General features: G+C 37.5%; 1 protein-coding gene and 1 long non-coding RNA gene across 2 annotated transcripts in view; one reads left to right on the top strand and one right to left on the bottom strand.

Annotated features, from left to right (window-relative positions):
* Nucleotides 1-26,984, bottom strand: part of Arhgap15 (Rho GTPase activating protein 15) — a 585,234-nt gene that overhangs the window by 489,966 nt on the left and 68,284 nt on the right. Inside the window, exons 3-5 of the mRNA XM_034495451.2 lie at nt 24,186-24,254; nt 12,434-12,495; nt 1,589-1,676 (exon numbers count right to left, since the gene is read on the bottom strand). Of these exons, the coding sequence (XP_034351342.1) occupies nt 1,589-1,676; nt 12,434-12,495; nt 24,186-24,254 (219 nt within the window). The remainder of the gene's footprint in view (nt 1-1,588; nt 1,677-12,433; nt 12,496-24,185; nt 24,255-26,984) is intronic.
* The window catches only part of LOC143441297 (uncharacterized), a 319,239-nt gene that overhangs the window by 275,722 nt on the left and 16,533 nt on the right, over nt 1-26,984 (top strand). The window lies entirely within an intron of this gene.

The raw sequence follows: 26,984 nt of genomic DNA, 5'->3' as shown, positions 1-26,984 counted from the left end.
AATAATAAAGTAAATGCTTTAGTATGGAATTAATCCCTCCCATTATTCCCACATTCCCATGTGACTCAGCTCCTGCAGGATTCTTCTCCCTCAGCAGGACAAAGATCGTCTTCTTAGTAGCCAAGCCCATCCAGGCTGGCTTCCCACCTCCTACCTTCCCTGTAGAACTCATTCAAAGAGAAGACAAAGGCTCTGCAAGAGGCTGTTTTGTGCCCAGCCCTACATGGTGTTTTATGTTTCCTCAAATATTATCTCAACCTTATTGTAGCCAAAAATTAAAAACAAAACAAAGCCCCAAAACAGATTTGAAGCAATGTAAAAATCCAAAGGACTAAGATAATTTTAATTTATTTGTAATTAGTTTTTTAGATTGGACCTTACTAAGATTCCAAAATCAGTAAGCCACTTGCAGACAAAGGCGATTTCAGTTATGAGGAACAAGCCAAATGCGATCCTTTGTTCTTGCTAAATTTTGCTTCTTTAAAAGACGTCTCTTAGTTATAGGTCCCATTTTCTTTTAAAAGAGAATTGTACAGCAAATATGACAAGTGACTCTAGAGCAAAAAACTTGTCATCAGCTTATCACCTGTCAAATATAAACTAGTTTGTTATGGTTCCCTCCCACCACTTTTCCTACCATTTATCAGACCAATGGGCTAAGAAAGATTAGTTCCTTATGGCCTGGAGGCCTCCATGATCATGGCTGACAGACAGTCTACCCAGGCTTTCTTGCACCTCATGGTAGATGTCATATTTAGCCAACTGGGTTTTGCTATGGGGTTTCACCAGCAAGTAACTCCAAACTGCTCCTGCAGTAGCTGCCATATCTCTATGGCCTGTGATGCCTTCCTTCAGGTATAATAAAGCAATTCTGCAAATCTCACTATGCAATAACCATGAGTTACAGAAATTGCATTAAGCTGATTAGGTGTAGTCATAAGAAGTGTTCAGAAAGGTTAGCTGGATATAGTGAATGCTGTAGTTAGCCTAAGATAAAAAATCACTTCGTTAGCTGAGAATGTTTTCTCATTGGTAACACCCTATATTAAGGTGCCACTTATGAACAGTTTATTATTATTTATTAATGTGTGAGGCACTTTATATAACACAAGATAACAACTTAAATCCATGTATTAAAGATGCACATACATGGTTTAATACGATTTACGTCTTACAATATTCTTTAAAGCAGCCTCCCATAGTCTCATCCGTTAAACATTTATTACTAATGCATTTTATAACATGCTTTATAATGCATTATTTGGGAAAGTAGCAGCATTTAGTGATTATTTCATAAATAAGAATAAAGCACTTATAAATGGCACCTTAATTTAGAGTGTTACCTTCACATTACCAGAGAGCGGTCCACTATTCATCTCATTCTGGAATCTTCTCTAAATGCAGTGCTTAATAAAACAGACACTATGTTCTATTTTCCATCCATCTGATTAAAAGGTTACTGAGTCATTTCCTCCATCCGCCTTCAGATGTTGGTAGCATAGGGGCTCCAGTGTGAAGTCTGATGAAACCACACATTCGCTTCAAGGCCATTTCTGAAAAGACGGTAGCAAAACAGAGAACAACTTACCATGTTAGGAAGAGCTTGCTGCTTGGAGTCTTTATAAAATTCAATTTTTTGGCCAGAAAGAACAATCCAGGAAGTAGACCAGTTTTTCCTTAGGGGAGAAAAAGATGAGTGCATCATGAGTAGAAAGAACATCCAACAGTCATGTCGGGGACTTTGTAGTGAGTGCAGAGTATTTTTTTAATGAAATTTTCTAGAAATCTATTTAAATCTGGTAGGTGGTAAAACAAATTCAGATAATAATAAAAATACTGTAGAATTTAAAAATTTGTGAAACATAAAAAATTTTTTCTCAGTTTGTAAATTTGCCTTGATACTTTTTAACTAATCAATGCCCATGGTTTGTATATTCACACATGCACCTCTCCCCAGGACAGAAGCTGTAAGTGTGAGAGACCACTCCATCTCTCCTTTACATCAATGTAGCACATCTCAGAATCTGAAAGACTGACCAGATCACCCATAATTCTTTAAATCCAAACGCTCTTGATACTCACTAGCAATCAAAGAATTACAAGGGGGAAGAGTTGCATGCGTTCTCCTCTGTCCCATGAATGTGCCAAGGATTAAGAGAACCAACTTTAGGTACATTCTTTTATAGTATCTCTTCTGTAGTACAATTTAACAATATGTTTTCATAAAATTTCAAAAATTTATACATAAACTTTGCCTAGGCATGCTTATTTCTACAAATTTATATTTATCTTAAATGGGTTCCAGGTTTTCCATTAATGTGAATGGCACATTACTTGGTAATTCTGCTAAAACCAGTACTCAAATTACAATTGTATATTGGAAGAATGACCCCTGTGTTTAAGAATACTGATGTGGGAAGATTTCAATGTTGTCCATAATGTATACTTTACTCCATGCCATGTAATTTACCTAGGACCATTCTCATCCAGCTCATCCCCTTCTGATTATTAATTCCATCCATCAGAAGTCCAAATATTGCTTCCCACAGAGTACGTCTATGACATGTAAGATGATGAATTAAAGAAAAAATCTTCAAATTTTTCCACTTTCATTGCCTTCATTAAAATACAAACCCCCAGGCAAAGAAATTATTTCAACATTATTGGAATGTTTTCAGAGCCTACCACAGAGACCTGGAGAGTCTAGGAACTAAATGGACATTTATTTAACCAATAAGCACTTTGGCTGGGCAAAGAGTCTCTATTTAGCCATAGTTAAACAAGGTGGTGAGAGCTTTTTCCTCCCCTTTGTATTTCTTAGTCCTTCAACTGAACACACTATTGCTTCTGTAGTTAATGTGTGTATCAGTATCAGTAAAGGTTTTTTTTTTTTCATGGGTGGCAAAACTATCATCAATAAGAGTGACATGCACAAGTTTCTACTCGGTAAATTATATTGCTAAAATTTTCTCAAGTTTAACTTTTAAAAAAAATAATTGTATTGATTTTTACAAAAAGTGATGAAGAAAAGTTTTCAAAAAGGCCTCCATTCAGATAAATAGAAAGCCATACAAAATATGCCAATGTGATGTATCGTCATGTATCCATATATACAAGATTTTGTGTGATTTCTTTCCACTTATTTTTTTAGAATCTAGAGCTTTCATTACACAGACAATTTTGATTTGGTGTGGCTAATGATGCCAAAAAGAATAGGGTTGGTCGCACTTTCCTGAGCTTTCATTTTTAAGGAGTTTTATGTTTAGGTTATGTGTATTCATGTTATGCCAGGATGTGTATGCATATACCTTGTGCCTGCAGAACCAGAAGAAGGTTTCTGAACTAGAGTTAAGTATAGTGTGAGCAGCCATTTTGGTGCTGCTAACGAAACGTGGTCCTCTGGAAAAGCAGCCAGTGCTCCTCTAAGCACTGAGCCATCTCTCCAGATTCTTGAAGCTTTCTTTTTTCTCTTTTTTACTTCCTTTCTTTTTTTAGATTTATTTATTTATTCTATGTATGTGAGTACCCTGTAGCTCTCTCTTCAGACACACCAGAAGAGGGTATCAGATACCACTACAGATGGTTGTGAGCCACCATGTGGTTGCTGGAAATTGAACTCCGGACCTCTGGGAGAGTAGTCAGTGCTCTTAACCTCTAGGCCATCTTTCCAGCCTCTCCTAAGGCTTTCTTAATCTCACACTATTGCATTAAAAAAGAAAGAACAGATTAAACAAATATGCAATAAACACATACAGATTTTCGTTATATGTGACACCACACTGTCAGACCCACTTTTCTCCAGATGTATGTCTTCCATCTTCAGTCGTCTCTGTTGTAGTCCTTCTGACCATGTGTGATCAGAGTGCGAGGCATCCTAACACATGACGGACCCATATTTAAACCACCTGCTATGCCTCTCACTACAATTTCTATCTTCTGGCAGGCTGCTCGTACACCGTATTTGCTTCCTATCTATAGAAGTTCCTAGAGAAATGGTTCTGGTTTGAATCTGTTTCAGCTGTTGATCATTTATAGAACTTGCTGAAAAAACACTTCTATTCTTTCAACGTCTAACTGGAGCGGATTAGGCAGGAAGTCCATAAATCTCGGTTACGTCATCCTTCTGTTGTAGGGCTTTCTATGTATCTCTGCTAGATAAACTAGAAGGACAAGCACCGGTGCCTTAGGACAAAAATCTGGGAAGCTTAGTCATGTGACCATGTAACACCTATGTCTGGTGCTATGATAGCGTGAATTTGTCAATCTTAAACATCATCTTCTTTGTCACAATGAAGAGGAAAGCTGAATTCTTCAGCTTGAAAATCATTTCATGTCAAAATAAATAATAAAAGGAAGTTGATAAATTTAAGACCCCCTTTTACATCAATTTCTCTCATGATTTCTCTTTAAAAATATTGACATAATTATTTTAAGCAATTAGTAAAAGTTTAAGCAATTAGTGATAGTCTAGCTATCTTAGAACAAAAAGAACACAGGTACTTAGGTCCCGTGTGCTCATACAGAAAACTAGTCTCAGAGAATTTATTAGATGGCCAATTTAAGACCACATGAACATTTAAGGGCAAGTCCAATATCCCTGAAAACAGACCTTGTCATATAAGCAACTTATGTCCTTATGCTTTTTTTTTTTAAGAGATTTAAACAGTGCTAAATTGATTGAGGGTATCATCAATGTTGGTAACATAATCTTGGATGACTTCAATTTATTAAAACCATTTGTAGTTTGCGAGGAGATGTCATCTATTTGGGCTTTCTTCCTATGTTTCCTTATTCTTTTGAAGAGGATTAATCATCTTTCCAGATAATTGAGATTCTTCTCTCTTTCTGAAACCTGTCAACACTGGCAGCTATAGCATCACTTTGGCTCCCACTTGGTACACAGAAGGCCAACTGGTATTTCACATACATCCTGTACTCTAACAATTTAGGCAACAATGTTACCACACACTCTATACACAATTCTAACAGCAGACTACAAAATTAAAGATAGTAAGTAAAAGATAAAAGTAAAACAGACCTCAAGGATTTATACCACTGACTAGAAGACAGACTCTAAACATTAGAAAGAATCATTCCCCTTAGGAGCTCTTCTAGGTGAATGAGGTGTCAGTATCACTGAGAAAAAAATGAAGCTTACTGACACTGTGTCCTACCTAAGGGCACACAGTCATGCAGGAGAGATTTAGGGATTTACCCCCCAAGCCCACCCCTATTCTGAAGGATCAGCTGTCTCTGGAGCAGAACTGTGAACCTTCCTTCTTCTTATGCATGCTCTATGCCTAGCCTCATGGCAGGAGTTAGAAGTGGAAAACACACTCTTGAAAAAGCATTGGACCTCTTTCTCCCAGAAGCAGCACTGCCTGTATTGGTGATTCCAGCCTTGTGTGCCACCTTCTGCAGACCAAATGTGTTCCTGCATCAGTGGGGAACAGCTAAAGCTTCATCATAACATTGGGGCATGGAGAACAGTTTTAACTTCCTTCCTTCTTCCTTCCTTCCTTCCTTCCTTCCTTCCTTCCTTCCTTCCTTTTTTTTTCACAAGAGGACAAAATTTAAGCTGTAAGAAAACATGTAGCTTAGGAAATTAGGAGTCAGTAGTCCCTGAATTGAGCAGGTCCCCACTCAGACTTAGAGGTAGTCAGTGAAGAATCATAGCTAGTCATTCAATGCAGAAAATAGATTCACGGACAAGAAATGAAAATATGTTTTACATGTTGACAAAGCGCATGCCGTCTAATAGGATGACAGGTTCTAACTATAATTCCAAAGCCAGACGTAAATTTGTATCAGAACAACTGATTTTGATTTAGGCAATTGCCAGGGTATTTTAGGAAAGTGGAATGCTTCACATAATTTACTAAAGGCAAGTTGTGAGTTGTAAAATGAAAGAAATGGAAGAATGTGAAATGAAGTAAAACCAAAATAATAAAAGCCCTGGGCACAGACAACAGCTTGACATTCTACCAAATGGACACCGGATGGCAGCACAGAATAACAGCAGCATGTATCTGCTTGGCTGGATGATGGAAATGACCCTTGAAAGAGTCATCAGTATCTAAGGGTCTAGGGCCTCCAACATGTTCATTTCCCTTCATGTGCCAGCCTCGAGTCCTACCCTCCACACCATGTTCTTTACATATACACAAAGAGCCAACAAACCCAGAGGAGCTTATTGTAAGGTAACCTCTTCAATTTCTGACTCTCTTTGGGTCACTTGCCTCTGGTACCGGGTTTCCTTAGAGTGGAATCGATTTGATTCTGAGCTGGTAACTTATCCATGTACCTCTGAGTGATTTACCATAAAACCCTCTAGACTCTTAGACCAACAGCTTTGAGAACTTCTGCCTCCTTTCTCATATTTTAAGCTTCAGTGATGTACTAAAAAGGTGAACCAATGAGAGAGTAGGTGTAAAATACACATTTCTTTTAGTCTTGCAAGAAGAGGAAAGAGGAATTGGAGGGTGGAAGAGAGAGACAGAGAAATAGAGAGAAGCAGAGAAAGAAAGAGACAGGCTAGGTTTGTGTTGATTTATTGATACTCTGAGTAGAAAGTGTCAAAGACATTGAGAACAGCTTTAAACATTACTTCCAACATTCCTTCAATCCTTCCATCCATCCTTCCTTCCTTCCTTCCTTATTTTCTTTGCACAAGAGGATACAAATCAAGCAATTAGAAAACATGTAACTTAGGAAGTTATTCAGTTCACATTGGAGAACACTTTAGTATATATTCAGAAAGAAGGAAAGAAAGGAAGGAAGAAAGAAAGAAAGAGCATGAAAGAAAGAGAAAGAAAGAAAGAAGGAATGAAAGAAAGATACTGATGACAATGTCAGCACACAAGTGCACACAGGCACACACATGCAACCCCAGTCTAAGTGCCCTGAGCCTGTGAGGAATGCAGGCACTAGTAAACGTAAACACTGCAACTGTTTTCTTCTGCAACTGTTTTCAGGTTTGTCTTCATGCTCATTTTCCATCCATATCCACACAAGTATTTCCATGCCCTTAGGAAGGGGAGACCAAAGTAAGATCTAAATGTGAGGAGATGTACAGAGTCACAGAGGAACCAACAAAAAAAGGATGTGCATGCTGAAACATGTGAGATGTTGAACTCACATAAGCTCACGGGCAGGTGCCTTTTGTAAAATTAAGCTCTAGAAACTAGAAAAACAAAACCTAACAATTGAACAAAACACCCCCCCCAAAAAAAAACCTATTATTAAATCATCACGGGGCTTCAGAGAAGCCAGGGATCCTTACAGCTTTGAGTATGAAATTCCCCAAATAAAAAGGTTCCTGAGATTCAGCAGAAAAGCTGAGGCATAATTTCAAGGTTCATAATTAAAAATTAAAGTTGAATGCTGAATGAATTCTGCTTTCAAGCCTGTCAGTATATCACAAGGGAAATGTGTATAACCTCATTTCAAAATAAGGCTAAGTTTGGGGTCCTTTATGAATGTAAGATTAAGCCATCAGCTTCTCCCTCCTGCCACCTTCTCCTATTCACATGAGTAATACTTTTTTTTTTTCCTTATGGAAAAATACAGCCAGGACAGAAACTGAGACAACTAAATAAGGTAGGAAAGACAAGACCAAAATAAGGAGCAATGTCAGATGTAGATGACACAGCTTGGCTTTATACAGAGAAAACTTTGCTGGAATTCCAAAAGTGATATTTATTACATGGCAGTTGAAGCTCTTGAGATCAAGGGTGACAAGAAACAGAAGGATGGCTCTTGTTAGATGCCAGAGAATCGAGAGGCTCCCAGGACCCAAGAGAGATGACTTTAACTGAAATACTCAACAAAGGGGAGACAGAAATTGTAGAGACCACCTCCAGTAGATAGGCTCAGCCACCAGTTGAGGGATGGGGCTGCCCACCCATCTCAAAGTTTTTAAGCCAGAAATGTTCCTGTCCAGAGAAAAGACAGGAACAAAAATGGAACATAATGTGAAAGAAAGGCCACTGAGAGACTGCCCCGCCTAGGGATCCATTCCATCTGCAGACACCAAACCCAGACACTATTGCTGATGCCAAGAAGTGCTTGCTGACAGGAGCCTGAGGAGCCTGGTATGGTTGGTCCCTGAGAGGTTCTGCCAGCACCTGTCCAATACAGATGCAGATACTCACAGCCAACCATCATACTGAACCTCAGAACTACAATGGAAGAGCTAGGAGAAGGACTGAAGGAGCTGAAGGGGATTGTAGCCCTGTAGGGAGAATAATATCAATGAACAGGGCCACTCAGTGCTCCCAGGGATTAAATCACCAACCAAAAAGTATACATGGAAGGAGCCATGACACCAAATACATATGTAGCATAGGATGGCCTTATCTGACATCAATGGGAAGGGAGGCCCTTGGTCATGTGGAGGCTTGATGCCACAGCAAAGGAGGGGGGAGAATGCTAGAGCAGTGAGGTGGGAGTGAGTGAGTGGGCAGAGGAGCATCTTCAAAGAGGCAAAAGGGAGGGAGGAGAGGGGATGTGGAGGGCTAATGAGGAAGCTGGATATCATTTGAAATGTAAATGAATAAAATTAATAATAATATAATAACAATAACAAGAAGGAGACGGAGACGGAGACGGAGACGGAGAAGCAAACATCTATGTATCCTGCAGGCCAGGATTAGATGCTGTGTAACTATTCCATAATACTCTGAAAGAAGGAGCAGTTAAGAAGACAATGGCTTTTACATTTGAAAAACAGGAAATCACCATGAAGCCTATAACCTAATATGACGTAAACATCACCACTATCACAATCAACCATATGCTTGACAGAATAATCATTTATTAATACTGCTGATTAGCTCATTAAATTTTATTAAAATGATAAAGGATCCTTGATAAATGGGAAACAGTCTATGGAAAAATCTCACACAAGCAATACAAATTATGGTAACTAGGTGACATCATTTAATAAATATTAAGTTATTCGTGGGATAAAACTGCCATAATTATTCAAGGCTATGACCAAACTGACTCTTTTGTTGCTGCTGATAAAGACATACTCGTTGGGCAAGCAATAGAAATATATAGTAAGAGTAGCAGGGTTCTTTTTTTTAATGTGTGAGTGTAGGATTGGGTACATATGTGTGCTTACACTCATGTGTGTGGTGTAATATGTTCACACATTTGTCTGTGTGTGTGTGTGTGTGTGTGTGTGTGTGTGTGTGTGTGTGTGTGTGTATGTATGGGGTACCTACTCCTGTGTGCACTGGCATGGAGGCCAGAAGAGGATGTTAATTGTCTAGCACCTTATTTTATTGTACCTAGGCTGACAAGCAGTGAGCTCCTCATATACATCTGTTTCTATCTCTGCAAACCCTAGTCCTGTGGGACATGGGGACTGGAACTCAGGTCCCTGTGCAGGAAACAATGTTACCTGTTGCATTATTCCCCATTTCCTAACATTCTTTAGCAGCCATGTAATTTTGAAAAGGTCATCTAGACTTAGAATTAAACTTTAGAAGATATTTTTCAAATGACAGTAATTATGATGGGTACTATAGTTTTAATATTCTTAGCATAAAACTTGACTTAAATTAAAAATAAAATAAAAATGAGAGTTGAAATTATTTGACATATTGTAATGTATGAACAAGGCAGGATAGCAAGGATATGAAAAATGGTGACTATCATATTTAACATGTTCAACTTGAATGTATCTATATTAAGTGTAAAAACAAACTCCAGAAATTTAGAGAAGATATTTATAATGTCTAAAACTAACAATGATCTATAATATATTGTAACATGTTATGCATTCTATCAAACAATAAGAAGAAAATATACTCAATATAAGCTCATGAATAAGCAACTCATGAGATACAGATTTGGAGTGACTCTTGATGAATAATTAGATTTATACCCGACTGCAATAAGTTAAATGGGAATGTATGCAGCATTGAAGGACTATTCTGTGTCCAGATATTTGAAAATATAACAAGTAGACTGTGGGATGGGATTATAGAGAAAAGAAATCCCTTCAGCAATGCAAAATAAACTTGTGTGAGGTGCTGCAGTCATTCAAGAGAGTATGGCAGTGGAACATAGCAGATGCTAGAGCAATCTTATCTGGCGGGTACACTTCCCAGGCAGAACTTCTAATGGGTACCGAAGAAACAATTATCTCTGATTTCTTGCAATGTTTTAGGTTTTGGAAGAGTTGGAGATAACTCTTCATGCCTGGTAGACTTGTGAAAATAAAATTTGGTACAGATTCATTGTGGTAAGTGAACAACACCTGGAAGGATATGGTCTTTGAATAGTATACGTATCTGTATACTAATATTGAGTAGACATAGCAAGAAACACGAGGTTTTGAATACAAAGCTGTATAAGCACTATAGAACCCATCAATACAGAACTATCACAAGCAATTATTTTGTTTATTTTTTCTATATACCATACATAAAATGAAATTAATGTCTGGATATGGGATTTGAAGACCTATTATAGCACATATACATAGGAGATTAATATTCAAGTAGAAGAGAATATGAAGTAAAATCACCCAAAGGTCTTGCCCATGTTGATTGCAGTGCTGCAATTGAAGGATAGCATCAATCCAGCTCACTGCACCTGAGAATTCTAAAGCAAGAACTAAAATTTCCAGAACTTTAAATGAAAGATTCTGAGAAATGCGTGCATGCAAACTGAATGAGAAATAAATAGCATAGAATACAGACCAATGCAGAAGCTTCTATGAATTTAAGCTTCAATCAAGACAGAGTACACAAATTCAGTAATGTTTTTATACAAACAGAAAAACACAAAGTAGTACACACACTGAAACAACGTGCATTGTGTTCCTGAGAGTAGGCTACTCTGTCACAGCATGCTTCAGAGCCCTCCTTCTAGGTTGGCTAATGGAGTACAGATGGAGGGGTTCAGAGAGCCACTGTAGAAGGCTGTCACCTTGTTTTTATGACCTTCCTGTTTTCTGTGAGGCTGGAGGGTAACACTGGCCAATGCTATCATATCTGGCCACCCTAAACCCAATGAAGAGTAGATTCAGCTGGAATGTCTTGAGTGGGGTTAGAGGTGGAAGCTCATGCGGTTGGTCAGGTAAGAAAGGGTCTTCATTTCCTCATCTTAACTGTGGTACTGATGCACCCTCCACATGCCTGAGTTGATAACAGTGGGATGTGGTCTATGGAACAGAAGGGGATGTAGGCTATGCTGATCAGTCAGTCATCTCACCTGTTGCTCTGGGAAAGCTTGGCTAAGGGTTCTCTGGAGACAGAGAAGGCAAGCTGCTATGCATTTGATCTTATCTCCCTCTGGAGACAGAGAAGGCCAGGCCTATAGCTGCTATACATCTGATCTTATCTCCCTCTGGAGACAGAGAAGGCCAGGCCTATAGCTGCTATACATCTGGTCTTCTCCCCCTCTGGACCTTTTGAGGGAGGTTGACTGCCAGACTACTGACAAGAAACAGTCTTTGGGAAGATCCTAGCTCTATTTTCTAATTAATATTAGAATAGCTACTGTAAGCATTGGAATTGTGAGTGACACTTCCTTCTTTGAAATATAGACATTGTCCATGATAGCCATCAAGCCAAAGCATACTTTATTCTCTAATGTGAGCCAGAACATCTTTCTAGTGACATATTGTATAATTCAATTGTGTTACTGCATTGTGTAGCTAATTAGAATATTTATTCTACTTACTTAGGTTAGTCATCCATTCACAAGGAAATGTTTTGTACTTTGAATACTTCTATGCACCTTAATTACTTGCATATTCCATACTATAAATCTAAATATAGAATATATTTGATGTAAGTATTGGCAGAAATTCTAAAACAGACACGACTATTTTAAATCCACCATATAAGCAACATAGCTAATATCTCTCTTGACCCAATGACCAAGTTGTTCTTTTTTTTCTTGAACATCTCTGTTGTTTGTGCCCTTCACCACAGGGAGAATTTTTTTTTTATGATTTTAAAATTTCCCTCACTATACTTTGTTCATGATTTTCTTTTTCTTTTTTTTTTCTAAATGATTTCATTTTGAACTAGAAATATAGTTCAAATCTTCCATCCTTCAAAAAAAATTCCCAGGCTATTGCATAGAGATCTTTATACGCTGCAAATGAATTCATTCAACAACCCAATCTGTTGATCCAGAAACCATGTTTCCCTTTTTATGTTTTAAAGATTTCTAGTCTTAAGAAGACGAGACATCAGCCACTTTTACATTCTGGGCAACGCTATAGAATGCAATGTCTTTCTTTGAAAAGTATAATTATTTTACCAATAAGGGTGTCAACAATGGTAACAGAAGGGACTGTTCTAGTTAGGTCTGGATGGCCTTGCTTCTCAGACAAAAGCACTGACACAAGCTGAGGAAGTGGGAGACAGTGAAGTTATGTAACAGAGAGCTGAAGAACTTTCATTACCTTAGTTTCTTTCCTCCATCCGCGATTTTGGCTTTTTGAAGATACCCTTCTTTTTCAACCATCTGCAAGAAGAATGTGTACGTTAAAACAGTGACAAACCCTTATGCATTTCAGTATGAATGAACCCAAGCTTTCTAAGCAAGAGTCACTGCAATGATGGAAGCTTCCAGTCACAGAGCTTTATTAATAATGCATACAGACTTATGGGAAGTGCATACAAGATCAAAGTCTTTACAAGCTTTACATATCAAACGAAAGATTGGGAAGATGTATGTGAATGGATCGTTTGACAGTGAGACAGCACCATTTGCTCTCCCTTACATGTCAGGAAGTCACTTGCTTAAAACATTGACTTCCATGATAAGACAAAGAGAAATGCAAACCCTTCCTAAATCTTATCAGGAAAGCTCTTCTTCTGCACCCTCCTGGTACACCTGCTGAGGCCAGGAAAAAGGAAATGAAACAAGAAGCTGAGCCTGATGGATCATGGGAAAACATTGTAATGGCAACATTTTGTGCTTTTTGGCCAGTTAGTCAGAGACAAAGTAGCCACTCTCCCACTGCCATCTGTGCTATACAACTGCTTTCCTTTGCCCATTTGTATTGTTGGTTTTCACCCTCCCAGAGTTGCAAACTCCCTAAAGGGCAGGTTACCAAAAGTCTCAATTTCAAGCTTGATCTTTAGAACTATGAGGTTCATGGTGTTATTACACAGTGTTACATTTAGTTGCATCTCTCCATGTACTGTGCCCACTTCCTTATTCTAAGTATATTGTCCCTCTCTTGGGTATCAGAGGATTTTGTTACCCTACAAATCGCAACATGCCTTCTAGGCCATAGAAGCCCCTAAAATTGTAACTTTGCAGTGTTCTCTGCTTTTAATACACTTATAGTACCACCTGAACAGTTGTACTTATCAAAGTGTATGGTCATGCCTACACACTTACAATCTAAATGTGTGACATGTATGTGTCTGAGCTTTACAGCCATGTCCCTATCTTTCTCTCTCCTCTCATACATGTGCCTGCTTCTTCCAGGATCGGTTGTTCCTCTCCATACCTTCCTCCTCTTCCATTATTGATGCACACTTACATTCCATCAGCAAATTTTCAGTTAATCACACTCCATTCTTTCAAATATCAACCACTGTGCATGCACAAGAGTTGAAAGGTTAACAAGACAAGTCTGATCTTACTTCAACTTAACCCCTAAGGGAGTACATCAAGACATCTCTTCCTTTTAGTGAACCGATTCAACTTTTCTACACCTCTGAGAGTTTGCTCAGTCTTCACACTGGACCAATAAATTCCAATTGATTTCTTGCACGGAACAGTCTGCCATGTTGCACTAAACAGGTGCCACAATGACAAGAAAGACTTTCAAAAGGTAAACTTAATTGTGTGAATATTTAAAAGATTCCCATCATACACCTAAATTTCTCAGTGTTCTACATACCAGGAAACAGCTATTCTGAGAGGCTTAGGCTGGGTGGAAGGAGGTATTAGTCTAAACAGATTACTATGTATTGTACATCTGGGCTTTATGTGGTACCTTATTAATTATTTTCTTAGTCCCATGGTCTGAAAGAACAATGATCTATAAATTTCATTTTATAGTTCAGACATCAGGTTGTCTAGTCTTTAGTGATTTACACAGTTATATATAGGCTTTAAATTTAAGTTTAGATTCCTCCCATGCCAGATTGTAGGCCAAACTGAAATTCATTAAAGGAATAGAAGCAACCTAACCATGTATACTTAAAGAAATATCACCTAGTCTTTAGATGCTAAATGTAGCTTTTGGAGCTATTTTTTTCAATGTCGGTTAGAATCCCTATTTAACATTGCGTGGCAGGAAAGATCAGCAATTTGTCCAGGCTGGATGCCAGCCAGTCTGCCAGCACTGAGGAAGTGCTTCCATAGCATCCTGTGTTCTGAGACACAGCTGAGGAGAATGGATGGCACTGGAATTTCAAGATGGTACCTGTTTATAAACCTGGGTTGGACATGCAGACAGGCAGAAGAGAAGAAAACTTTTTAGTAACGGTCACAAGTGTACCAAACATGAGCCTATAATCTCCCATACAGACATTGCAGCTTTCTTTCTTTTTTTAAAATGTGAACATCTTGATTTAGCAAATACAAATGCCCACAGTAGGTTTCATGAAATAAACTTGATTGAAATGTTCACCCAATTTTGTCGACAATTTGGCTTTCAGCCACATACTTCTTTCGCTTTATATTTGTTCCGCTGATATGTTAAAATTTTATTCTTTCTCCTTGGTTCTTCATCTGTTGTTTTATCGACAACCACTAAAGTGGCATTTAGCTTTGTAAGTCATCTGATAAAGAAAGTCAGTGACTTAAGTAGTGAGAGTCAGAATATCCCCCTTCCCCATTCTTCAAGGAAACACTGATGGGTCTCTATAAACACTGATGCTATTGGTGATTGGTTTTTTTCTTTTTTTTATCAAATAAATCTGAGACAAGCCTCAATGTGAAACTCGGATGGTCCTTCTGAAAGAGGACTCACTATGTAAATTGTGTGTATGGCTGACCCATCTTCTAAGAGAGGTTTCCATAAAAACAACCCTGGACCACTATAGTTTTCAAAACAGACCTGGCATTTCTATTTAATAGGAAAGTAAGAGCTGAGGTTTTAATAGCTGACAGTGCTTTGCTGATAATCCTGTTTGTTAATTTCTATTAAGAAACACCAAATGAAGACACGTTTTATCACATCACTTTATACCCTTGAACATTCCTCTTTCCTTCAGTAATTGCTTTTCACTTTTCTCCTAGACTCAGAAAGAGACATTTTTGTCTTTTTCTCTGTCTGTGCTTTCTTTCTCTTGCCATTGTTCTCAGTTTATCTCGTGATGCTAATCTTGATTGTTGGATTGAACTTAGGAATGACTGTAAGACTGCTCAAACACTCCTCTAGGTGTGACTGTGCAGGCATTTCTTATGGCATTAAAACATTAATTCAGATTTTATTATACTATTGGGAAGTGCTAGGACTGTGGAAAACAGTGCCTGGCTTAAGGAAGTAGGGCAATGGCAGGGAGCAAGAAAAGACCAAAGACAGGGTGGGAGGGAGTGAAGGATGGGAAGGATAGTGGTGAGAAGGGTAGAGAAGTTCTAGGAGAGTCTGTTTTACTTGCCTCTCTCTTGTTACTCTTCTGATCCTTCTTCTTGACCTCTATGATATGAAGAACATCTCTACTACATATTCTTGCTGCTTCTGAGGGCCAGCACTCCGATATTTGGGCCTTTGTAAAGGTGACATAAATGAATGTTCCCTGGGGTATTTTCTCAGGTTTTTTTTGTTTGTTTGTTTATTGTTACTGTTGATTTTTGTGTTTTTTTTTTAAATCACAACTGCAAGCGAGCTAAGAGACATATACTCATACGCACATATAGAAATTTAGATACACACACCAAAAGTAAGCAAAATGATGAAAACATGGTGTTCATTTTGTGCTGGATAATTATTCTTGAGCATGAAGTCTGTCCTGGGGTGTGGCAGATATGATTGTCACTTCATGGGCTGAACTGATTTTCCCTTTCTGGACAGTTATCAAGTGCAAACCGTTCCTTGGTTGATGTTGTGCACACTTCCCTGCCTCTGTGTTGAGATTTTGATGGTTTGAATTTGTGCAGGTCTCGTCTATGCTGTCTGAGTCTCTGTGCGTTTGTACATGAATCAGCTCTGTTTTATCTGGAAAACTCTGCTTCTTTAAAGTTATCCATTATTTCTGGCTGTTTACAATATTTCTACCTTTTTTTCTGTACTATTTTCTTTGGTTTTGTTTGTTTGTTTGTTTGATTGATTTAGGGCTCATTCCTTAGGAGTAAGCTCATGTCTCTTTCTGTAAACTTGGTCAAGATCCCTTTTTGTTTGTTTGTTTTTGTGATAAAATACAATGACCAAGGCAATTTATGAAAAGAAGAGTTTGGTTTATGGTTCCAGAAGTAGGGCAATAATGGTGTGGCAGTGGTTGGCCACAGTGAAAAGCAAGAGATATTCAATCACATACATGAAGTGGGTGAAGTCATATACTCTCAACACCTGCCTTCAAGGTTGGACTATCTCCCCAAACATCACCTAGAGCCAAGTGTTCACATTTCTCACCCTAAGCAACCATTCACATACAAACCACCCCTAAAATTCATATGGCCTAAGGTAAATCTATCATTATTAGTTTACTAAATAGATAGATGCCTTCTATGTACATATATCTGTACATATATTTTATATCTGTAGATTAGTGAAGCTTTAATTCTCTTCAGAGAAGTGTATTTGTGCAGAGGAGAACAGTTAATACAAAGGTTTACCATTGAGCAAACTGTAGAGAAAACAGTTCTATAGCATGCTCAGCCATAAATGGGACATCTTTCTTACAACTTTTCCCACAATGCTCAGGGAACATTGTGTAAGAGGGGACAAAAAGACTGTCAGAAGAGTTGGGCAAACTGTATCTTCTGAACATTATAGAAACATTGTACCTATGAACTTATTAGAGCTGTGGTTGCCTGTCTAAGACCTACACAGGATCAAACCAGTCAACATTAGAGCATGGAACAGAGAATGGGCACGGGCTCTTCTACCCCTAGCACAAAAGCAATTGACAGTTGATTGATGTTAAGGAAGAGAGAAGCCCTTTCCTTAGGAGTGTAGTGAATAGTAGGTTGACCATGCTCCACTGGTCCTATGCATGAAGTCATCAATAGTTGAATGTAGTGAATTATAAAAGAGAGAGATAGAGATAGAGATAGAGATAGAGATAGAGACAGAGATATAGTAATAGATATAGATAGAAGAGAAGAGAAGAGAGAGAGAGAGAGAGAGAGAGAGAGAGAGAGAGAGAGAGAGAACATGATATGAAGGGACCCATGAGGGTTGCTCTGAAGGATAATGTTTTCAGATACAATGTCCTTACCTCATGTAAATCTATGATATATTGTATGTACATACATCTAAATTTTCAAGCTGGATACAATGGTCACATAAAGAAGAGTCGAGCAAAAGTACTTCTGCGCATCACACACTCACTTGTAAATCCCACAGAAACAGTTATGCATTCCTAACGGAGTACTTGAAGCATGGCAAAGTGGTTAATGCCTGCAACCTCCACTTGCAGAAACAGACAGGACGAGCAACCCACCAAGTTCAAGGCTAAGCTGGTTTACCCAGTGAGTTGCACATAAGCCAGGGATGCATCATTGTGAGGGCTTGTCTCAAGGAAACAAAAACAAAGAAACAAAAGACAAGCAACCAACCACACAAAATGAAAACAAACCCCCCAAAGTCTTGAGAAACTGACTTGGCTTCATGGTCTCGCTTTGGTGATACTTACTGTCACAGATCCTTTGCACTGTTTAGTTCATGTATGGAGTGCACCTTCATGCATACACCCTCTCTTTTTGTCTTAGGAGGATGTGGGATCATCTTTCCCTTTAGGGTTCCACTCGCAGCCCTCAACTGTTTTCTAAACACTGGGCTTGGTGAAGAGCATGCTAGGTTTTGCCAAGCTATTTGCCCCCTGCCCCCACCAAATTAAACCACTGTGTACTTCAAGGGAAATGCTATCCTCGTGTTGTTGCTTTCCTTACCACTAACTCATCAAAAGACCATTTTGAAAATGACATTAGAGCATTTCATGTTTAAGATCTCCTGTGAACTTTTATCCTGAGCCCTTCATGCTGGAGCCAAAATGTCTCATTCATTCACCACCAAGAAATCCAGTTTCTGCTTTGGAGATGGGTTTAGGAAGGATTTCTCTGTATCTGGAAAACTTCCTTCCATCTTCTGAAGGCTTTTCTTAGAATTCAACTCTCTGTTTCTGTTTCACTGCCTTTACTTTCAGTGTTACTTGTTCTTTGACCATCATTGAAGTTCGTCAATCTTGGCTTTCCTTCTCCTTGCTGTCAGAGCGTTGTATTATTACAATTCATCTATGTTATAACTGAATTTCACTCTGTGAAGAAAGAGTTGCTCAATTCTTTGTTGATGTGTGTGTCCAATTTTCTCTACTCTAGGATTAAATAAGTTATAAGTTGGAGACATGGCTGGGAGACAAAAAAAATGGACTTGACTCTATTTCCAGGGCTTCTCCAATTTTTCCCATCACATGAAGCTTTTTCCCCTGGGGTAGTGTTCCCTCTGCTTGTGCACCCTGACTCTTCTCTTCTGATCTTCATAATCTAGTCAGTATGGAATTTTTTTCATACACAAAGTATATAATCTTAATTGGCTGCTTGTCTGGATCCTCTATGTACTCCAGGCTGTCCTTGAACTTGCAGACTTCCTGTTTCTGCCTCCCAAGTGTTTATATTGCAGGCATGTTCCATCATGCTTGCCTCATCATGACATTCTTGAAATTTTTCAAATACAATTGAAATAAATATGTTCTAATGATAACCTGAATGTGCTGTCTTTTCTTGAGTATATTCTTTTCTTCTTGTTCTCATTCTTTGTTTCCAGAATTCTACTTATGTTGTAAATCTTACTTTAAATGACACTTTTGAAGAGTATTTGTATGACTTGTAACTCCAAGATAGGTCTTTCTTCTCCCACAGACATTAGTGTAGAACAAAGCCTTTCTCTGGCCTTTGATACTTCTGCTTGTTCATAGGTCTTTCTCCAGGAAAGGCCATGACTTGTTAATCTCTCATCAAATTCCCGTAGCCTAACTCTCTTTCTGAATGACAAATGTATGAATGAATAAGCAGATACCTTCTTAAGGAAATTAAATACTTAATTTGAAATGGTTTCCATAATAAAATGATTCAACTATATATCTTATTATTATCTTAATTATTGAGACATATTATTTGGCAAACCTAACTCTAACTTAGTAAAATAACATTTTAAAAGATTAAAGAAGTTTTTGTTTGTCTTTTCCAACTTAAAAAAACTCCAGCTGGTCAATAGAATTAGTTCCACAAAGTGACTCCTCTTTTTTCCTTTAAATAAAAAGGTACAACATCTTCATAATACATTTCATCTTCAAAGCACCCCTCTGCAAGTATTAATTAATTCACAGGATGATATCGTGCTTAAAAAGGTAATACCTGTGACTTAAGTTTATCTGCAAAAGCCTGATTTGCTCTGAGCCAGGACAACTACCTGAGTTCTGCCCTTCAAATCCTCCTTGCTCAGGAGGAAGCAAATAATTCCTTAAAACCCACCACAGGCTTTTGACTCCTGCAAGGCTATCCATAGACATGCCTTACAATGTTTCAATAAAAATAAAGGAGATAAAGATTTGACATGCTATAATCAGGGTTATTTTTCTTGAGTCTTTGTTTAGGGGGAAAGTGCCTCGAAACTAATTGGGTCTCATGCACAGTAGCGATGTAGAATATATTAATAGAAGATCAAGAAACAAATGTGCAGAGTGTATCAGAGTTTTGTTAGGGTGTTTCATGTTTAAAGTCATCGTTTCATAGCTATGTTAAGCAATCACAGAGGTCTCTGCTCTGATTTCAGCTTTCTTCACTGAAGCCTTGTGATATGCATCTGTGTGGCACTAATGTTGTATTTCTTCCTGAACTGGGGCCACTGTGAGCATTTTTAGACTCCAATTAGGAATGTTTAGAAAGTTAGCTGTCAAAATACATGTGCTGTTCTTTTAATTACTCATGTTGATCACAATCAGCTCTATTATAAGAGTACAGTAAAAAATAATGCATGGTTCCCCCAAAGGAAAAAAAAAATGTACTCATTGGAGCATCGGCAATGACAGTTTTCATTTTATAAAGTAAAACATTTTACTCCAAAATGGGGTAGACCTAATGGATAATTTGAAAAGCTGTAACCAAAACTCTAGTCTCATGACTCTTTAAAAATATTTAAGAAAATTCTTTGAATAGGAGGTAAACAAAGTGAGATTTTCACATTACAGACAATGTTTTGAAAATAAATACGCATGTGAATTCATGTATTTTTAACTATTTAAAAAATAAATAGTAATATCAAATCAAGGAATTTAGATAATTGCTCCAAAATATTTTGGTATGTTGTCTCATACATGACAGTATGTCCTGATAGATGCTGACAACAGGACACTGTGGCTGCCAGGCTGAGGCATGGAGGAGATAGGGAGACAGGGAGAGATACAAATAATCCCAAGTTGTGGGAAAGACTCTGCAGGTAGATGAAGAGTTCAAGTTCACCAGATTTAAAGCAAACTTTGTGTCTTCTAGAGCATGTCTTCATGAATGGTAATGGATAGTTTAAAATGTATAGATTTGGCTTTTTTTGGAAAACTTCCTGGTTCTTTCATTGTTACTCTTCATGACAGTCTACTCTCCAGATGGGAGTTTACATAATTGATGGCATTTCTGCCTTTAAAGGAAAAGTAAGAATCCAATAGACGTCATAGAGGAAATGTTGAATGTTCCCGGTGCTCAGTAGACAGAGTGAGTTAAGTGTATCCTCAGAAAGAGGATGCAGGGCAGCCAACAACAGTACTAGGAATCAAATAATTGATAATTTGAAAAGTTGGTGGAAATAGTGGCTATGTGTATCTGTGTGTATGTGGAGATGGGGGAGATAATCTCTTTAGAGAAACTACAAACTAGAATTTTACTTTAAAAATGAATGTTTTGCTTTGCTTTATCGTTTCTTTCCAATGTCACCTTCCAAAGTAACATCTTTCTTCCTTTTTAAATTGAAACTGCAAAGATAAGACCACTCACCACATGTTAGTTAATAAACATATAAGTTGAATATTAGGAAGATGAATTAAGAAGACTCTCTCAAACTATCATAAGGGTTTATCTAATCTTATCTTATACTTGATATGTAGGCATAGTTATGAAATCGAAAATTGGATGGTAGTTACTAATTAAATTTGAAAATAATCATAATTAAAATTCTTAACTTCTGTAATTCATAGTTAAATTGTATATAGAAATTTGTGATGCTTTATTATATTACTCAAATATAATTTCACAGACATTTGTATGTGTATATGTGTGCATATATGCACATGTATATTTGTCATATATGCATGCATGAATAATTATTTGTATATAGTTTTCTTATTCATTGTGCTGTTACAATGTGCCAAATTCTATATTAAGTCCTAATAGTGAAATAGTAATATATGCATAACCCTTTTTATGTATAAGTTATAACTCAGTAAAGGAGATAAAAAAGGAAGTAAGTAATTTTAGTACTATTTATCTGGAAAAGAGATAAGTCCAAGTTGCTCTCAGAAAGCAGACTATACAAGGCATATTATACTTCAAATTTGAAAAATCATGTAAATAGTTTCCTTAAAAAATATAAAGTTAAGAACTCATAATCTTAACAGGTGGTGATTGCCTACGCCCTTAATTCTAGCACTTGAGTGGCTGAGGCAGGTATATCTCTGTGAGTTTGAGAGTTCCAGGACAGCTAAGGCTACACAGAGAAACTCTTTTCTTGAAAAAAAAAAAAACCCACAAAACTGATAAAAAAAACAACTATAAATACATATAATTTCAATATTTTCAATATTGAGCTTCATTTGAATAATAAGTAATTATTAATATTTTCAACCAACATTTTTTATAAACCCTTAGTATCTGTGTTATATCAATTGGCAAACATGCCTTTCCCGAGCAAAAAACAATGTCAACAGTAATATAAGTGGAAGCATGACATAACATAGTGAGCATAAGTCATGGCCCCTCACTTCCAGGCATTTACAGTGCAGCCATGGAACAAGTCCATTACCCATGAAATAAGAGTGGACAGCGTAGCAATATTTGAACATGTGATAGGATGAAAGAACCATAATTACTAGAGAAAACTCAAGCTCCTTCAGGCTAAAAGTCATGTCTCAATCATACTTCTATTACTGGCTTGAGGGTGTGTATTTGGAAGTAGATAATATGCAGCATAAATCAAAACCCTGAGAGCATTCTATAAACTTGATGTTGTAGGTGAAAGGAAACCAGTTGGTTTGGATAAGGAAAATGACATGCTGAAAATACTCCTTTAAAGTAGGTTGGTCTTGGGTTACTGCCCAAGTTTGCCCTTGTATGATGTATGTGAAAGAGATAAAGGAGTATTAATGGTGGCATTTCAAAGTCAAGATGATGATATGTGTGGTCACAAAGAGAAGTGTGTGGTCACCTGACTACTGATGAAAAGCTAATTCATAAAGTGGCTGGCTAGGTTGGGACTGAAGAGATGTCTCAGTGGGTTATATTTCTCACCTAAATATATGCACATATACTCTCACATGTGTGTACATTAACACACACACAGAGTTGTGCATGAATGATGGTAAGGAAAATAAACATCAAAAGAAAAGGCATTTAAAACCTAAAAACGTTTGTTGTGACTGGAGCTGGCCTGATGAGGAGGGAGATAGTGATGATAGGTAAATTTGGAATATTTTACTTCTTGCTTTTAGTGAGAAAGAAGTCTCAGAACAAATGAGTAATTAGTGCTTGAATATTTATGAAAACAGTGAAATGTAGCTCTTCTTATAATCTAAGTCATTATCTTTGCACTCTGCCATATACTCAAAAGATAGAGCGTTATCCCATGCTCTTGCAATCATGAGAAACACAGAATAGTGAGCATAGAAAGTAATTCCTCTACCCTGGTAATGCAAGAGGAATGTTGAGTCTATTTTAAATTTTATATTTATTCTCTCTCTCTCTCTCTCTCTCTCTCTCTCTCTCTCTCTCTCTCTCTCTCTCTCTCTCTGTGTGTGTGTGTCTGTGTATGTAAGTGTACATGCCCATGGTGGATAGGTAAAGTCCAGAGGACCAATTGTTGAAGTCAGTTCTCTTTTTTAATACATGTATCCCAAATGTAGAACTCAGGTTGAATGTGTTGGCAGCAAGTGCCTTTACCCAATGAGCCATCAGCCTAAGACTCAATTTAAAAAGTGATATCAGGATAATAGCAGGTAAATGATGCAATATTACTTAAATATAATGGTCACAAATAAGTTACAGTTTACTGGAAAGATCAATGAACAAGTGAAGCAACACTTCAAAAGAAGAACCAGTTTGGTTGAAGCAGACTAAGCCAGAAAAAGGAGGTTGTGTTAATGAGGTAACTGAATCTTTAAGACTCGAGAACTTCTGTTTGCTTTCTAACTTCAACCTTTGGGAGAATAGAACTCATTGAGTTTTGAGTCAAGGAGTGATACTGTAGGCTGACAGACACAAAATGGACATTTTAACCTCCATCACGACTGCAGGAGGAGATGGGAAGTGATTAGCTCAGGAGTGCAGATTCATTGTGGATGACATTTCATGAACAGGAAAGACTCTACAGGCTTAAAGGGCTGGTACATAGAAAATTAAAGAGGAAAGAGAAAGGGATCCTGTTCTAGGCCATTAAGTTCCTGGAATAGAGCAGTGGGTATTTGTGTAAACACAGATTTAACTGGGTTGGGCCAGAATATATATGTTTGAGTTCCTTGTCTTAAATATACATTTAATAGTATTTGATACAAAATACTCACATCCAAGACTTCTTACAGAAGTGAATCCCATCAATAACTATGTTAGGGAGCTCGACACTACCTCAGTCAGCCAGCCGGATATGATCCAGTTCTGAGTGACAGGTTGATTGTAACCTTTGACTGTTACTGAGCTAGGCACTGATAAAACATACTTAAATTCTGGATTCCAATGTTTGATAATCATGTGTGCAGTTTCAAGTCACTGAGTTTAGGCAACTTTTTCAGTAGTAGATCCAAGAGTACAAGACTATAGTAAAATTTATCACTTACTGGATGTTCTAGTGGTGGAATGACATCTTTCAACACATGCTGAGAATGATTCCTTCTGTGCCGGGAAATCTGCAAACACATTGACATTTGATACTATTACGTTGCTTTTCTTTACGAATTTGAAAATCATTTTAATGAGTACAATTTAGTCAATATGCAAATGAATATGAACATATTAAAATGCAGTCAAATAATGATAATAGCATATATGTAAAATGAATAATGTATTAGATGTTAATTAATTTGAATGAAATTTGTATTTCAAAATGGCTGGCTGCAAAAATAGTTATGTACTCTTCTCAACCTCGAATTTCCTCTTATCAATTAATGATATCAGTATTACAATCTTGGACTTCACCAGACCTTTACACCTGCTTTAACCAAACTATATGATGTAAGTCTCACTATATGACATTAAAAATTAGAACACAAAAATTATATGCATATTCCTTAGCTTGGAGAATAGTGTCAATATTATGAGGAATCTTAAGTCAATCCTTACAACATAACCACAAGGAGAGGTTTTGCCATTTTGTGGTTGGCAGACAAGTGAAAGTCCAGTAACCAACTTCAATCACCAATCAAATACATATGAAACTTCCAGAGGATTGATTCACCCAGCCCTGGTTAGACCTCCACCTTCAAACTCCCAAGCCATTCTGGAGCATCATGGTGAAGAGACAAGCATTCCTTATGCTTTGTTTGCAGACAAACATTTTTCTTTTGTTACCAGACTCAAAGCATAATAAAATAAATATTTTACATCTTTGTATTTCAACATCTTAAAATGCAGTAACTGGGAAAAATATTTCATGCTAAAACATGATGTATTGCTTAGGCTGCCAGCCCATAATTCTCTAGATATGTGTTGTGTTATTCTCACATCTTTCTTTATTGTTCAAATGCCATTAAATACACAAAAGTCACCTGACGCATTGTTTTTGAGCAAAGAAGAGTGAATGTTATTGTTCTTTCTCCAGAAGACACATCATGAGCAAATTCCATCATTAAAGAAGAGAGGAGGAACTAATGGTTTAATAAGCTTGACAGATTAAAGGATTTTATTAGTCACATTACTTCATATTTTACATGAAAGATTGAGCAAAAAGGAAGAAAGGAGAGAGAAAGAAAGAAGTTCATGAAAGAAATAAAGTAGGTCTCAGCACTTACGTAGATATGAAAACGTTATGTTTAACAGACTGAAGAAATTTGATCAATGTCTGTGAAGATTTTGAGGTAATTGCATTACCATAGAAACTGGAAGCTGGGCCTAAAATCCAGAAAAATCTATACAATTCTGGAACCACATATTTATTCCACAAAACTTAAATTATAACAAAAGCAAACTTGGAGATATTTCTCTCTACTGCCCAACTGGAGTCTGGATAGACAGATGGACCTGTAAGGGAAGCACAGCTAGACTCTATACAACAAAGGGCATGAGGCCTTCTTCCAGGCAGAGGAGCCAGCAGTAATCGCCACCACAGCAATGGTTTCACAGGGGCTGCCTAATGGAACATAGTGATTGTTTTGGTGTACTGACTATGCTGTTTACGACTTTTCCTGTTACGTGGTTCTGACTCTACTATTATCTGTTAAATGTGGCAGATAAAGTGAAGCAGAAAACTTGAATTTCAAGTTCAAACTCATTTAGCTCTTCGGGGAGACTGTGACTTCATGAAAAAAAAATATTTATCACCAAAGATTGTGGAAAGACAGCTTGATGTAGTTGGAAGTTGTGATGATTTATCTTCATTTTCAATGTGATTGGATCTGACATTAAGTAAGAGACACCTATCTGGCCTAATCACTAAAGGTATTTCCAGGAAGGATTAACTGTGAGTCAGAGAAGAACTTCTAAACAATGGGCATGACCTTTGGCCTCTAGCTTAAGAGTCAAGACATCCCCTGGAAGAGTTGCTGTTGCTACCTGCTTGGCTTTTTGCTGGTAGGCTTTTTGATAGATTTATAGCCTACTGTTGTGGTCACTGTGGCTGCCATCAGAATCCAGCTTCTTGTACCATTCAGTGAAAGCTTGGAGGTCAGCAGCTCTCCAAGAATGCTGGTGGGTCACCTGAGCTCTCAGCCTGTCAAGTATACAGACAGTCACTGCTGGAGTCACTAGGCCCTATGATGTAAGACAATCTAATCAGCATTGGTTAGAATTAACTAGGGGAGGCAGACTGCTTTGGAGATGTCTTTTTTGGTTAGGTAGATGGATATGTTTCTATGTGTTGGAAAATATGTACAAAATAAGAAGGTGAGGAAAGAAGATATTGTATTCATGAACCTATACTTAGCTTATCTGATCGCTAGAGCTTGCCATTTCACTAGATTAGGCTAATGGAATGTGAGGAGAAAAAAGAGACAGTAATGTTCAAGGCTATTACCCAACCAGACTTTGTGCCAAATTCTCTGTGTCTTTGACATTGGTTAGGACTCAACATTAAACTAATCTATGTGGAAGGAAGAGTCAGGACCTTGGGTCATCAAATGGAAGTAACTACCTAGGCTCAGAGCATTTACTTTCATTAGCTATTTAACTTTAAATTTGGGAAGAGGCATAGTTTTATATTTAGAGAAAAAATTTCAGAGTTTCCTGTAGAAAACAGCCTTCTGTTTCATAAGTAAGAAATAAATTCCTATTTCTTGGAACCATCACAGGGTTTGGAGAATTTAAAAGCTGGGATTACTTCAAAAGTATAGCCACAGTAGACACTGAAGTGATGTAAAGATACTAGACATTATGGGTAAGGATGCTGAGAGCAAAAGTAGTCAATGGGAGGAACTCTGTAAACC

This window comes from Arvicanthis niloticus, chromosome 2 (genome assembly GCF_011762505.2).
Source record: "Arvicanthis niloticus isolate mArvNil1 chromosome 2, mArvNil1.pat.X, whole genome shotgun sequence".
Lineage (NCBI taxonomy): Eukaryota > Metazoa > Chordata > Mammalia > Rodentia > Muridae > Arvicanthis > Arvicanthis niloticus.
The sequence above is the reverse complement of the archived record's forward strand: the minus strand, read 5'-3'. Positions and strand labels throughout refer to the sequence as shown.